At 50.6% G+C, this 13,491-nt stretch overlaps 1 protein-coding gene across 1 annotated transcript; it reads left to right on the top strand.

Moving 5' to 3' along the window:
- The first annotated feature begins 4,332 nt into the window (after window positions 1-4,332).
- Window positions 4,333-5,072, top strand: LOC141026649 (uncharacterized). The gene is made up of 2 exons (XM_073503490.1): window positions 4,333-4,623; window positions 4,737-5,072. Exons 1-2 carry the CDS (start codon window positions 4,333-4,335, stop codon window positions 5,070-5,072), a joined length of 627 nt encoding a protein of 208 aa, XP_073359591.1.
- The last annotated feature ends 8,419 nt before the right edge of the window (window positions 5,073-13,491 follow it).

Raw genomic sequence — 13,491 nt, 5'->3', positions numbered from 1 at the left:
CCTGCACAAGTTATGCACATTTCAGTACATGCTGCAGAAGACACTCCTGGACCAAATACACTATCATTGATTGTGGAGATTGCAGGAAAGAAAGCTACAGCTTTGTTTGACAGTGGATCTTCAGACACATTTATAAGCAAAGATTTTGTAATAAAAAGCAACTGTTATCAGCAACCAATCCAGCCAAGGGAAGTAACTGTTGCTGGTGGAGGGAAACTAATCTCACTATCCAAAGTACCAACAATGGATTTTAAGATCCAAGGACATACATTCTGTAGCAGTTTCAAAGTACTGGATTTACAATCTTATGACATCATATTAGGAGCAGATTGGATTTACCAATACAGTCCTATTTGTCTAGATCTAGTAGAAAGACTGTTGGTGGTTACAAAACAAGGACAACCAGTGATACTATATGACCATTCAATACCAGAAAAACACTGTCTGTTATCAGCAGCTAGAATGGAAAAGTTACTACAGAAGGGTGTTATGGGATATATTCTACAGATTAATGAAATACAAACTGAGAACAACAAAAACCCTGCACCACCCCCAATGGCACTACAACCTCTGCTGAAAGCATTTGCAGACATATTTGCAGAATCAACTTCACTCCCTCCAAAAAGGACTTGTGATCACAAGATCATCTTACAGGAAGGAGCAAAACCTCCCAACTTAAGGCCTTATAGAGTGCCACATTATCAGAAAGCAGCCATGGAAGAGATCATAAAACAACTGATAAAAAAGGGAGAAATACAAGAAAGCTTCAGTCCTTTTTCATCTCCTGCAATTATGGTTAGGAAAAAAGATGGTGGATGGAGGTTATGTGTGGACTATAGGGAATTAAATGCACTAACTGTGAAAAACAAGTTCCCAATGCCCATTATTGAAGATCTACTGGATGAACTACATGGTGCAAAAGTGTTCTCCAAATTATATCTGAGGTCAGGATATCACCAAATCAGAATGGCCATAGAGGATATTCCAAAAACTGCCTTCAGGACTCATATGGGCCATTATGAATACACTGTAGTACCATTTGGACTTGCTTGTGGTCCAGGTACTTCCCAAGGTCTCATGAACACTGTGTGTGATGAAGTAAATGAATCAGAAGGAGAGAAGTGCATTCTGGTTTTCTTTGATGACATGTTAGTTTTCAGCAAGTCTATGGAGAAACACTTCAGACACTTAGAGAGAACTTTCACTATCTTAAGGAAACATGAGTTATATGTGAAACAGTCCAAATGCATTTTTGCCACAGACCAAGTTGCATATCTGGGACACATAATCTCTGACCAAGAAGTAGCTACGGATCCAGACAAGATAAGATCAGTGCAGGAATGGCCAGAACCTGCAAATGTCACAAAACTAAGAGGTTTTCTTGGTCTGACTGGATACTACAGAAGATTTGTGAAAGATTATGGTCACATTTGCAGACCACTGCATGACATGTTAAAGAAAGATGCTTTCAAATTGGGACCTGAACAAAGCAAAGCTTTTCAAACACTAAAGAACACTATGACCTCTTTTCCCGTTCTTGCTATGCCAGATTTCTCTCTCCCTTTCACAATTGAAGCTGACGCATGTGCAAAAGGAATAGGGGCAGTTCTCATGCAAAAAGGGAGACCTATTGCATATCTCAGTAAATGTTTAGGTCCCAAGTCTGCAGCTCAGTCCATCTATGAAAAAGAAGCTATGGCAATTTTAGAAGCTCTAAAAAAGTGGAGGCATTATGTGTGGGGAAACAAACTGATCATCAAGACAGATCAACAGTCATTAAAGTATATGACTACTCAGAGATTAACTGAAGGAGTGCAGCACAAGTTGCTTCTTAAACTCTTGGAATATGATTATTCCATTGAATACAAAAAGGGGAAGGAAAACACAGTAGCAGATGCATTATCTAGAAGAGATAGCACTTTCCAAATGCACTGCAATAGTGTGACTACAGTGATACCAGCATGGACTGAAGATGTGATGAAAAGCTATCAGGGAGATGCAGATACTGACAAAATCTTGCAAAAAGTTGCTGCAGACAATGATCCCACTCCAAAATTCTCCACACACAATGGGTTCTTGAAGTATAATAACAGGATCTATGTGGGGGCCAGCACACAATTCAGACAGCAATTGTTGCAAACATTTAACTCATCTGCTTTAGGGGGGCATTCTGGCATTAAAGCAACTTATTACAGGATTAAAAAGGTGTTTTATTGGCCCAACATGAAGAAAGACATTGAAAGATTTGTCAGTCAGTGCCCTGTGTGTCAGTTAAACAAAGTAGAACACATATATCCTCCTGGACTGTTGCAACCACTGCCAGTGCCTGATATGGCTTGGTCCCACATAACCATGGATTTTATTACTGCATTGCCTAACTCTCAAGGCAAAGAGGTGATTCTAGTGGTTGTGGACAGATTGACCAAACACTCTCATTTCATTCCATTGGCTCATCCTTACACAGTCCAAACATTTTTTCAGGCACTAATGGATAATGTCATTAAACTGCATGGCTTGCCCATGTGCATAGTGTCTGATAGAGATTCTATATTCACTAGTGCACTATACCAAGAACTTTTCAATGCATTTGGAGTACAAATCAGATTCAGTACTGCCTCACACCCTCAAACTGATCGTCAAACCGAGCGAGTGAATCAGTGTTTGGAAGCTTATCTCAGGGGCATGGTGTTCCAAGAGCCAAAGAAATGGCTACAGTGGTTACCTTTGGCAGAACTGTGGTACAATACTAGTTACCACTCCTCTTTAAAATGCACCCCCTTTCAAGCCCTCTATGGTTATAAACCTCCTCAGATTGGGGAGTCTGCCTCTGACCAGCTGCTATCTCCTGAAGCAAAGCTGACAGTTTCTGAAAGAGAGCACATGATGCAACGCCTGAAAGCAAACCTGGAACATGCCCAAAGCAGGATCAAACACTTTGCAGACAGGAAAAGGACTGAGAGGCAGTTAGCAGTGGGAGACAGGGTATTCCTTAAAATCCAGCCATACAGACAGAATGCCTTTGGTCTGAGGGGTTCACTCAAACTTCGCTCAAAGTTTTATGGTCCATATAAGATACTGGAAAGAATTGGAGAAGTATCTTACAAACTTGATCTGCCAAAGGGGACTAACATACACCCAGTGTTTCACATTAGCCAGCTGAAGAAACACATCGGCTACCGAGCTATTCCTCTCCCTCAAGTTCCGCTGGTTACACCAGAAGGCTATGTCAAAACCATACCCATAGTAGTGCTGGATCGTCGCGTCATCCAGAGGAACAAAACTCCAGTGGGTCAGTGCTTGGTACAGTGGGAAAGTTTGGCTCCAGATGCAACATGGGAGGACGCCACATTCCTCAACAAAACATTCCAGGTCACAAGCTTTTTCGCCTTGAGGACAAGGCCATCGTCATGGCGGCGGCATTGTCAGGACCCAAGCCGAGAGTTTACTGACGAAGAGATGCAGCCACAGAAGATTCAGAGAAGCGACGGTCAAGATGAGCGCTAGAGATATCAACGGCTCGGATTTCATCCTCACCGTTTCCTGTAACTGTTACTTTTGTCGACACCGTGTGATCTGTAACGGTGCCGTTAGCTGTGAGCTGTGAGCTGTCCTGTTAGCTTATAAGGCACGCTAAGGGGAGGAGATGGAAAAAAAGAAGATTCTTAGCATATGCTGTAGTTGGTAGAACCCTAGCTAGCGAACCAAGTCGGGGTCTCTGACCTCGCGAAATTCCCCAAGTTGTATCCTTAAAATTCTACTGTTTTTCCACTGATAATGCAAGAGATTGAGAGGATCGTCTTGATCTGGTAATTTGATCCTCACAGAAGCGCAAGTAGCTGAGATCCACCGGACGATGATAAGCCTCAACGAAATCAAAGGGGGGCCGATATGCAGGTGCTTCGACTCCTGGAAGCCGGGGGTGGAGAAATCTGTCGCCCATCTCCAGACTGCGTTGGGTAACCTGCAGCCACAGGTGGAGCCGTGGAGGGCATCCTCAAGGCACCACTACCTTCCGGAGTTCCCTCTCGGTCCGCCGATGCCGAGCTCAGCCAGATCCATGAGAAAGGGGGGGTTACGACTTACGACGGTTCAGATGTTGATCATCGGGCTATTAGTCCAACGCGAGGATCATCTTCCAGGGGGTCGAGCGCAGGGATCCTAGCGACTACTCACCTAACCCTCGATCTGCCGCCGCCGCCTCGATCTGCCGCCGCCCCACGCCACCGCAGCCGCCACCTCCCCACGCATGCCTTCCCTCCCCGTGCGTCCTCTCGTCCCCGCCACGCCGCCCTTCCCCTGCTGCGCCGCCCCCTTCCCCAAACCCTAGCCGCCATGTCGTCCAACGCCTCCTCCATCTCCAACTCCTTCGTCGTGGATGCCGCTGAAATCCGTGACATCAACGTCCACGCATGGGTCCCCGTCGTCCTCGATGCCTCCAACTCCACGTACTTCACGTGGAAGACGTACTTTTCGCTGCTCTTCCGCGAGAACAACCTCGTGGACTATGTTGACGGCATCATTGACTCCCGCGCCATGGTGGACGACCCCGAGTGGACCGTGATCGACGCCACGATCATCCGGTGGTTCTTCACCACCATCTCCAAGGACCTGCTTCACACGATCGTGAGCGCCAGTGACGATGCTCGCGCCATGTGGGTTAAGCTGAATGGCCTCTTCACCGACAACAAGCTTCAGCGCCGCTTTTTTTGCAGCAGGAATTTTTTGACTATCACCAGGATGAACAGTCCATTGATGACTACTGCCGCCGCCTGAAGACGTTGGCGGATGACCGCGACATCGGCGCCAAGGTGGATGACGACCTCCTCCTCAGCACCCTCACCGCCGGCCTCAACGAGGACTTCGACAACGCCGCCTCCAACCTCACCTTGATGATGGAGCCCTCCTTCCCCACGTTCGTGGCGTACTTGCAGTTGGAGGAGCGCCGGATGAAGGGGGTCAAGAAGCGTGTGCAGCATCACGCCCTCGCCGCCGGTGCCTCCTGTGGCGCCCCAGCCCCGGCCGGCCCACCCGCGCCGCGCCAGCAGCCGCCGCCCCCCGCGCCTCCGGGGTAATTTCCCCTACCGCCCGCGCCTCCTGCCCCTCCCGCTGCTCCCCAGCAGCAGCAGCCGGGTGGCGGGCGCCGCGGCAACCGCCGCGGCGGCGGCCGCAAGCAACAACAGGCGCCGGGGAGGGGGGGGGGCCTCGTCCGCAGCAGCAGCAGGCCACCCCTCTGTGGACTTACGTCACCAACCTTGGACCGGCGTCGTCCACGCGTACTCGATGCCGGTCCCTCAGGCTCCCGCTCCGGGCATCCTTGGGCCTCGTCCGGCGAGGCACCAGGCCCACTTTGCCGCGCAGAACGCCGCCCCCTACAGCGGCTACGGTGTCGCGCCCACCTACGGGGCCGCGCCTACCTATGGCGCCGCCCCCGCGCCGGCCTACGGCGGGTTTTACCCTCCTCAGGTGCCGCAGTCGTGGGACCCGACCCTTCTCGCTGCTCTGCACTCCGCCCCGTCACCGAGTTCCTACGGTGGCGGCGATGACTGGTACATGGACTCGGGCGCCACTGCTCACATGACTGCTTATCCCGGTAACCTCACAGCCGCCACTCCTGTTCATACTCCCACTCGCATCACCCTTGGTAACGGTTCCTCCATTCCCATTACACGTGTCGGTCATATGTCTTTTCCTTCTACTTCTACTCCCGTTAACATGTCTAATGTTCTTGTGTCTCCTAACTTAGTTACCAATCTTGTTTCTGTTCGTCGCCTTGCTCGTGAGGACGCCCGTACACGGATGGTACTCCACCGATGTGACAGCCCGGACGAGCTTTACCCGGTGCATTCCTCCGGCGCCACCACCACCCGTCGTCCCACCACCCTCGCTGCTAGTGTCGATCTTTGGCACGCCCGCCTCGGTCATCCCAACTCCACTGTTATGCGTCAGATTCTTCAGAGTTTTTCTTTCTCATGCAATAAGGTTGACGACCACACTTGTGAGGCTTGCCGTCCTGGCAAGCACGTTTGTCTTCCCTTTAGCGAGTCTACAAACATTTCAACTTTTCCGTTTTAGTTATTGCATTGTGATGTTTGGACATCCTGGTTGCCAGCAGCATGGGTTACTTATACTATTTGGTGATATTGGATGATTTTTCTTATTATGTGTGGACATTCCCTCTCCGTCGCAAGTCCGACGCTCTTGCCACACTCACAGCCTTTTATTCATATGTCACCACACAATTCGGTCGTCCTATTCTTGCCTTGCAAACTGACAACGGCAAGGAGTTTGACAACGTCACCGTCCACAATCTTCTTGCATCACACGGCACCATCTTTCGACTCACTTGCCCCTACACGTCACAACAGAATGCTCGCGCCGAGCGCGTCCTTCGCACTCTTAATGACTGTGTCCGCACGTTGCTCTGCAACTCCTACGTGCCTCCTAGGTTCTGGCTGGACACGCTCGCGACCGCCAGCCTCCTAATTAACATTTGCCCGTGTCGTCCATGCTCGAACTACACTCCTCACCGGCTCCTCTTCGGTGCGGTTCCATCTTATGATGGTCTTCGCATTTTCGGGTGTCTCTGTTTTCCTAGTACCGCGTCCACCGCTCCCCACAAACTCGCTCCCCGGTCGCTTCCTTGCATCTTTCTTGGATATCCTCCCAACACCAAAGGTTACCGGTGCTATGATCCAGTGTCCCACCGCGTTTTCACTTCGCGGCATGTGTACTTTGATGAGCTGGTGTTCCCGTTTCAGCAGGTACCGTCACCCTCGGCGTCTCCCGCGGCGCGGTTCGCCCCTGCCTCCACCTCTGGCGAACCGCCCAGCCGCGCACCAGGCTCGGCCCTGCCCGCGCTCCCCGCGCTGGCCGCCCCCGTCGCCGCGGCCCCCTTGGCGGCCCCCGTCGCCGCGGCCCCCCCGGCCGCCGCCATCGCCGCGGCCCCCGGCCGCCCCTGTCACCGCAGCCCCTAGCGCCACGGCCCCCTCCGCGGCTGCACCTCTCACCGGTGTGGTCACTCGGGCTCGGACTGGGACACTTCGTCCTAGCACGCGTGTGCTGCGTCTACCTCGGCACTGTCTCCACTCCCCCCTCCGCTCGGGAAGCCCTTCGGGATCCGAACTGGCTAGCTGTGATGCGTGAGGAGTTTGACGCCCTACAGCGCAACCGTACGTGGCAGCTTGTCCTGCGGCCTCCCCGTGCCAATGTCAGCACTGGCAAGTGGGTCTTCCGCCATAAGACTCGCCCCGACAGCTCTCTCGAGCGCTACAAGGCACGTTGAGTGGTGCGCGGCTTCCGTCAGCGTGCCGGCGTGCACTTCACCGACACCTTCGCCCCGGTTGTCAAACCGGGCACGATTCGCGCTGTCCTCCAGCTTGCTGTTTCTTGTGCCTGGCACTTCACCGGCTCGATGTGTCTAATGCTTTCTTGCATGGCCATCTCGACGAGCAGGTGTTCTGTCAGCAGCCTACTGGTTTCGTTGACACCGACCATCCGGACCACGTGTGCTTGCTCTCTCGTTCTCCCTATGGGTTGAAGCAGGCACCATGGGCCTGGTACCAGCGGATCGCGGCCTTCCTTTAGCAGCAGGGGTTCCGGTCCACATGGTCCGATGCCTCCCTGTTTGTTTATCACCAGGGCACCGCCACCGCGTACCTCCTCCTCTCGTCGACGACAACATCTTGACTGCGTCCTCGCCAGCGCTGCTTCAGCAGATCACATCACGCCTCGGCACCGAGTTCGCCCTCAAGGACATGGGGGCTCTCCACTACTTCCTTGGCATCGAGGTTGTTCGCCGGGCCACTGGCTTCTTCCTGCATCAGCAGAAGTACGCCTACGAGCTTCTGGAGCGAGCCGGCATGCTTAACTGCAAGCCTGCTCCCACGCTTGTCGACACGAAGGCTAAGGCGTCCGCCGTCGAGGGTTCTCCGGCGTCTGATGCTCCCTTCTACCGCTCCTTCGTCGGTGCTCTTCAGTACCTCACACTGACGCGTCCGGACATTCATTACACTGTCCGGCAGGTGTGCCTTCACATGCATGCTCCTCGTGATACTCATTGGCTCTGGTGAAACGTATTCTTTGATACATACGTGGCACCACAGCTGAGGCATCACCTGACACCAGCCTTGTCGCCTACTCCGACGCCGACTGGGCTGGGTGTCCCGACACTCGACGCTCCACTTGCGGCTACTGCATCTACCTCGGGCCCTCTCTGATTTCGTGGTCATCTAAATGACAACCCACGGGCTCACGATCGAGCGCCGAGGCTGAGTACAGGGCTGTGGCCAACGCCGTCGCGGAGTGCTCTTGGCTACGACAGCTACTTCAGGAGTTGCTATGTGATGTTACCAAGGCGATGCTTGTCTACTGTGACAACGTCTCCGCAGTGTACCTCGCTGCCAACCCTGTCCATCACCGACGGACAAAGCATATTGAGCTCGACATTCACTTAGTCAGGGAGCACGTCGCACTTGGTCGTGTTCGAGTTCTACATGTGCCCACCGATCAGAAGTTCGCCGAAGTTATGACGAAGGGACTACTCACCTCGACATTCGAGTGTTTTCGGTCCAGTCTCTGCGTCACGGGCGACGCTTCGACTGCATGTGAGGGGGGGGGGGGGGGGGGTTGGTTGAACATGTGTACATGTACGTAGGTCTGGGTTTCGTATGCAGTACCTGTAGTGTCTGTCTCCCTCTGTATGTACATGTATTTTATGAGACAAGATACCGGCCGCACCCCTTGTACCTATATATATGTGCCTAGTGCACGATCAATCAATTATCGATGCACAAAATCATTCTCTGCATTGCACATAACGAGCAACACCATGCTCTGGCCCCGGTGTGCCGAGGTTTGCCTTCGTCATATCTTCTGGACAGATATTTCTTCACAGGTAGTGCGGAAGTTTGACCATGATCAACACCAAGGCTGATCCGCCAATTTTATGGACTTCCACAATTGGGTTCTATCGCTGAATATGTTTATCAATTTGGGAAGATCATGAACCAACTCCGTGATTATGATGGAGACTCGTCTTGTGACCAAAGCCGTTATTTTAGGACACAGGAGCTACATGAGTTGATATTAAATCGGTCTTTAACAGGTCTACATATGTGATAGCCACAGCCCATAGGGTACTGTTCCACCCGTGCGTTCATTTCAGATCGTTTCAGAAACAGACGAAGGGACCGGATATAATTTGCGTGCGTGCCTTTCTGTTCTTCTCTCTCTTCTCTCTCTCTCTCTCTCTCTCTCTTGCGCATGCCTTTCTCTTCTTCTTTCCTCTCTTTCTCTCTCTCCGTGTGAAGCCCGCTCAATTCTCATTCCTCTGTAGTTGGCTCCTTGATTTTTATTTTTTGAGGGAAGTTGGCTCCTCGATTTCTTTTTTGAGGGATGCTGATGGTGCTGTGCGATGGTTGCGACCAGAGTGGGAGGTTGAAGGCCCAAACGTGCCCGTTGAGACCAAGAGCTACATGAAACAAAGATCGATGGAGGGGGAGAAAAAGGTAACAATCCGGCGCAGATGCTAGTTGATAACTGGAGATAGGATCTGCTTGGTTACAATCGCTGATGAAGAAATCCATGCCTTGCAACGCCTGTTGGAGAGGCATCCTACCCAGAAATCTATCCCCACCACACTGCCCCATCGTATCCGTGGGAGAGGGATGAGCCACGCGAGCGCCGCAGTTATAGGGAGGCGGGAGCTGCATGAGCACCACGTCGGTGAGCTTCTCGCCCGAACAAGTTGCCATGCATGGGCTGACCATGGCCGGGTTTGAGAGGTGGAGGATTGGGAGGAGAAAGACCGCCAACACGAGCGGCTGTGCGGCGTCGGGGGAGGATAAGACGAACGAGAGAAGAAAGAAAGGATTTTCCTTAGTTTTTTACTGTGCCTGGTACCCATGAAAAGCGACATTTAGCGGAAAAATCTTTGGTAAAGGGAAGAATGATTTTCCTGTTGCAGCTTGCCCAAAACTCTCTTTAACATTAGGTTATGAATGCTTAAAGCGCTGACAAGCATTGACACCACATGTCTTGGTCCCTAGCATAACCACAGCCTATCTCTCCTATATATAGTACTCCATCTTGACCATAGAACACATGAAAAGCCAATCATGTCTCTTGCATACACACTTTCACACCTCTTCGGTACACCAAGTTGCAGTACATGTGAACGTGGAGATGATGTATTCAAAATTGAGAGACTATCCGTAAACAAATATGAGATGTGACTAGGAGGCATAGGGAAAGAAACAAATACGGAACGGGCTCACTGAACACCCAGGAGAAGTGGTTGCCTTGCACCTGTGGTGCTTGACTCGTCCATGCCAGTGCTATACTGAACGGCCTCGGTGACTGTAGCGTGGTTCAATGCAGCAAATGGAGGTTGCAGTCAATGCAGAACTGGATTCTTGCTGCATCTGGCAGAGACGCGTCTCCTTTGTACTGTTCGAAGATATTGGTGCCCTCTGCTCCGCTTGTTCAGGGTCGATGCAGGCCGTCTATGGGCCTCTGTGAGCCGTGACCTCGCACAGGTCCCTAAAAATCCAGTGGCGCCAAACTGTGCCGAGTGTCCTGCACAGGTCTGTCTATTCTGTCTTTCATGCCTGGTCGCATGGACCTCCTCTTTTGCGCCTCGTTAGTCTGGACTACACAATTCCATGGAGCTCTGCTCGATTCTTTCCAATTTGGGGAGGCTATTGTCCGCAAACTTAGGCCCTCGACTACGTGCTCGGTGCCACATTTTTGCAAAGCAAGCCACGTACACACAGATTTCAATTCAACATCTTTTAGCACCGGGCACACAACGTAGTAGATTTGGCATCGACTCAGCTTGGGCCCATGTACATATAAACTAATAATACACGAGCCCAACTTACCCAGTGACCAGCGTCCCAGGCTGTTGCTTTGCATGAGAAAGGACGGCGACTCGATTAGTTTATTGGCTCCGGAAATATGGCAATGCCAGATGTCCAAAAAGCAAATTTTGCACTGGTTTTGGCCTACATAGTGAAAGGCCTTAGTGCCGCGGCCGACAAGAGACAAGTCGGACGTAGACGCCCCATGGCAGCAGCCCTGCACGATCATTGTGAGGTGCAGTGCTTGCCACCGGCAGCCTCGCCGAACAGAAGCATCAACGGAACGTCAAGTCTCCTCATGTAGTACAAAGTGGCCGTATTTAACTCCTGACTGTTATTTCTCTTGAAAAGTGATGTTAGTGCATATACACCGTATTGAATAATTATATCTTTCTTATCGGTTGATATTGGCAACTGGAACATACTACATTCAATAATTATATTTATTTAATACATTATTTTACATATGCGTCACTTTAATAAATTTTTAGATATTTTTCCTACTAGCACAAATGCCCGTCCGTATACTGCATTATTCCCATATGGGTATTTTTACCCGCACCCAGTCGGGTACGGGTGTGGGAAACCAGAGGTGCGGGTACAGGTACGGGTTTGGACGAAAAATGTTGAGACGGGTAATGTTTTGGGCAACCATTACCTGCACCCGAACCAGGCGGGTCCATGATGATTCCCAGGAGGCGGCTGGGGTGGCTTTTTTGGGGCAGCGAGGCCGGCTGTGTGGCGGCGGGTTGTGTGCTTCATTGGGCTGCCCCGTTTGGTGATGGTTGGCAGTGGCGGCCGTGGATCTGGCGTCCATCTAGATCCACCATGGAATTGCTTTTGGCCGGCTGGCAGCGTGAGGAGGGCCTATGAGGGGCAACTGGAGGCCCTCTACCGGCGGTTCGCCGATTGCGTTCTTCTCCACGGCATAGATCTGCGCGGAACCAGTCAGCTGCTAAATTGGTACGTGCGACTGCCGGAGAAAACCGTGCTAAGTTGGGTTGTGGCGGACAATGGCGGTCCTTGACGTCGTGTCCTTGTCAAGGCATCATCCTTAAAGTCTGCGTTAGCTTTTGCTGCTCAGGGGAAACCCTAGATCCGGGTCTCCAGAATCGAACGATGATGATGCCTTAGGTGATGTCCTCCCTATTGGGGTATCGTTTTGGAGCAGGTCCTGTCTGGAGAGGCCCAAAGGTTGAGCAGTATTGCATCTTCTGCATTGATGACAGTGGGTCTCGGTGGCGTGGTGAAGTGGAGTCTCGGTGTTGGACGCGTGTTCATGTGCGCGCGCAAGAGGATGGCACTGTTTGGCATTGTGTTGGTGTCGACTGTAGTTTGGCCTGGCAAGGTGAATACATGCATCTCTCCTAATGGTGGGACGGCGGAAGATGGCGATGGCTTATTCTAGGGAGTGCGCATGTGCTGCGCCTAGAGGGTCTGCTCGACTGGTTGGTCCTCTCGGATTGTCGGCGGGCGGCTTGGTGCGGCCACCGTATTAGATGGTGTGTGTTGATGCGAGTCAGGGCAAATCATCATGATTGTTGGTATGGCAACAATGGTTGCCGGACAGGTGGCTTTGGGTTGATTATGTATTTGTTTTGTCGGGCCATGTTGAATAATATAGTAAAATGGACGTGTTGTGCATCGCTTGATGTAGAGGTTGGGGGTAATCCTGCTTTTCGAAATGTCTCATATATATTCTACCACACTTCATTGTTTCACATCACAATTCTTCCATCTGAAATTTTCAAACATGGAAGGTGTTCCTCTCCTAAAGAAAACTATGTGAGATCCTTACTCAAATGTCAAGATGATATTAGTACACCATTTTGAGCAGTGTAATTAACCCTATTGGTATATACTCCCCGACAATATGCCTGTAGAGGATCATGATTCAAATTATGGAGAACATGATGAGCATACACCCATTTTTACACTTCGATCTTTCAAGAATTTGGCAATTAGGCAAGATCGTCTGTTATATATTATTGTAATTTCTTCTTTCTTTTTTCGAACAGGAGGATTATCCCGGCCTATGGATAAAGGAACCGTAACTCATTTTATTTTGCTTTCCCAGAAACATGTAAATAGAGGAAGTACAACTGGGACAGAGTTTTTGAAGCAGAAACATGGCAGAACAGCAAAGGATTATTAATTAGACTGACTTCATTTGATAGTTTTTCTACCGTATGAGTGTAGAATGAAAACTTGAGCAAAATGCAATGTGCATTTATGAGTCAGGGATTATGCAAGGATCACTAAGAAGTGGTCATTTCTCTTGCCATAAACCCTAAGGTCATGACTTACGAAATGTAAAATAGGGAGGCAAAGTCTTCAGTTTTCTCATCGGCGTGAAGTCTTTACTTGGTCCTCTTGAAGGTGCAACTGGGAGGTCAAAATCTATGGTAAAGAGCCGATTGTGTTTGCTTTATTCACAGCTTGCCCAACTACCACTCTAAAATGAAAATTAATATATGGACGTTTAAAGCGCTGAAAAGCATTGACTTCGCAAGTGTTAGGTCGTAGCATCACCACTGCCTCTCCCCTATATATACTACCCCATCTTGACAAAAGCACAGGAAAAGACTAGCATGTCGCATGCATATATAATTTTAGGCACTGTCTCATGTTG

The sequence above is a fragment of the Aegilops tauschii genome, chromosome 7 (genome assembly GCF_002575655.3).
Source record: "Aegilops tauschii subsp. strangulata cultivar AL8/78 chromosome 7, Aet v6.0, whole genome shotgun sequence".
Taxonomy (NCBI): Eukaryota; Viridiplantae; Streptophyta; class Magnoliopsida; order Poales; family Poaceae; genus Aegilops; species Aegilops tauschii.
This window is presented reverse-complemented; position numbering and strand designations above follow the sequence as displayed.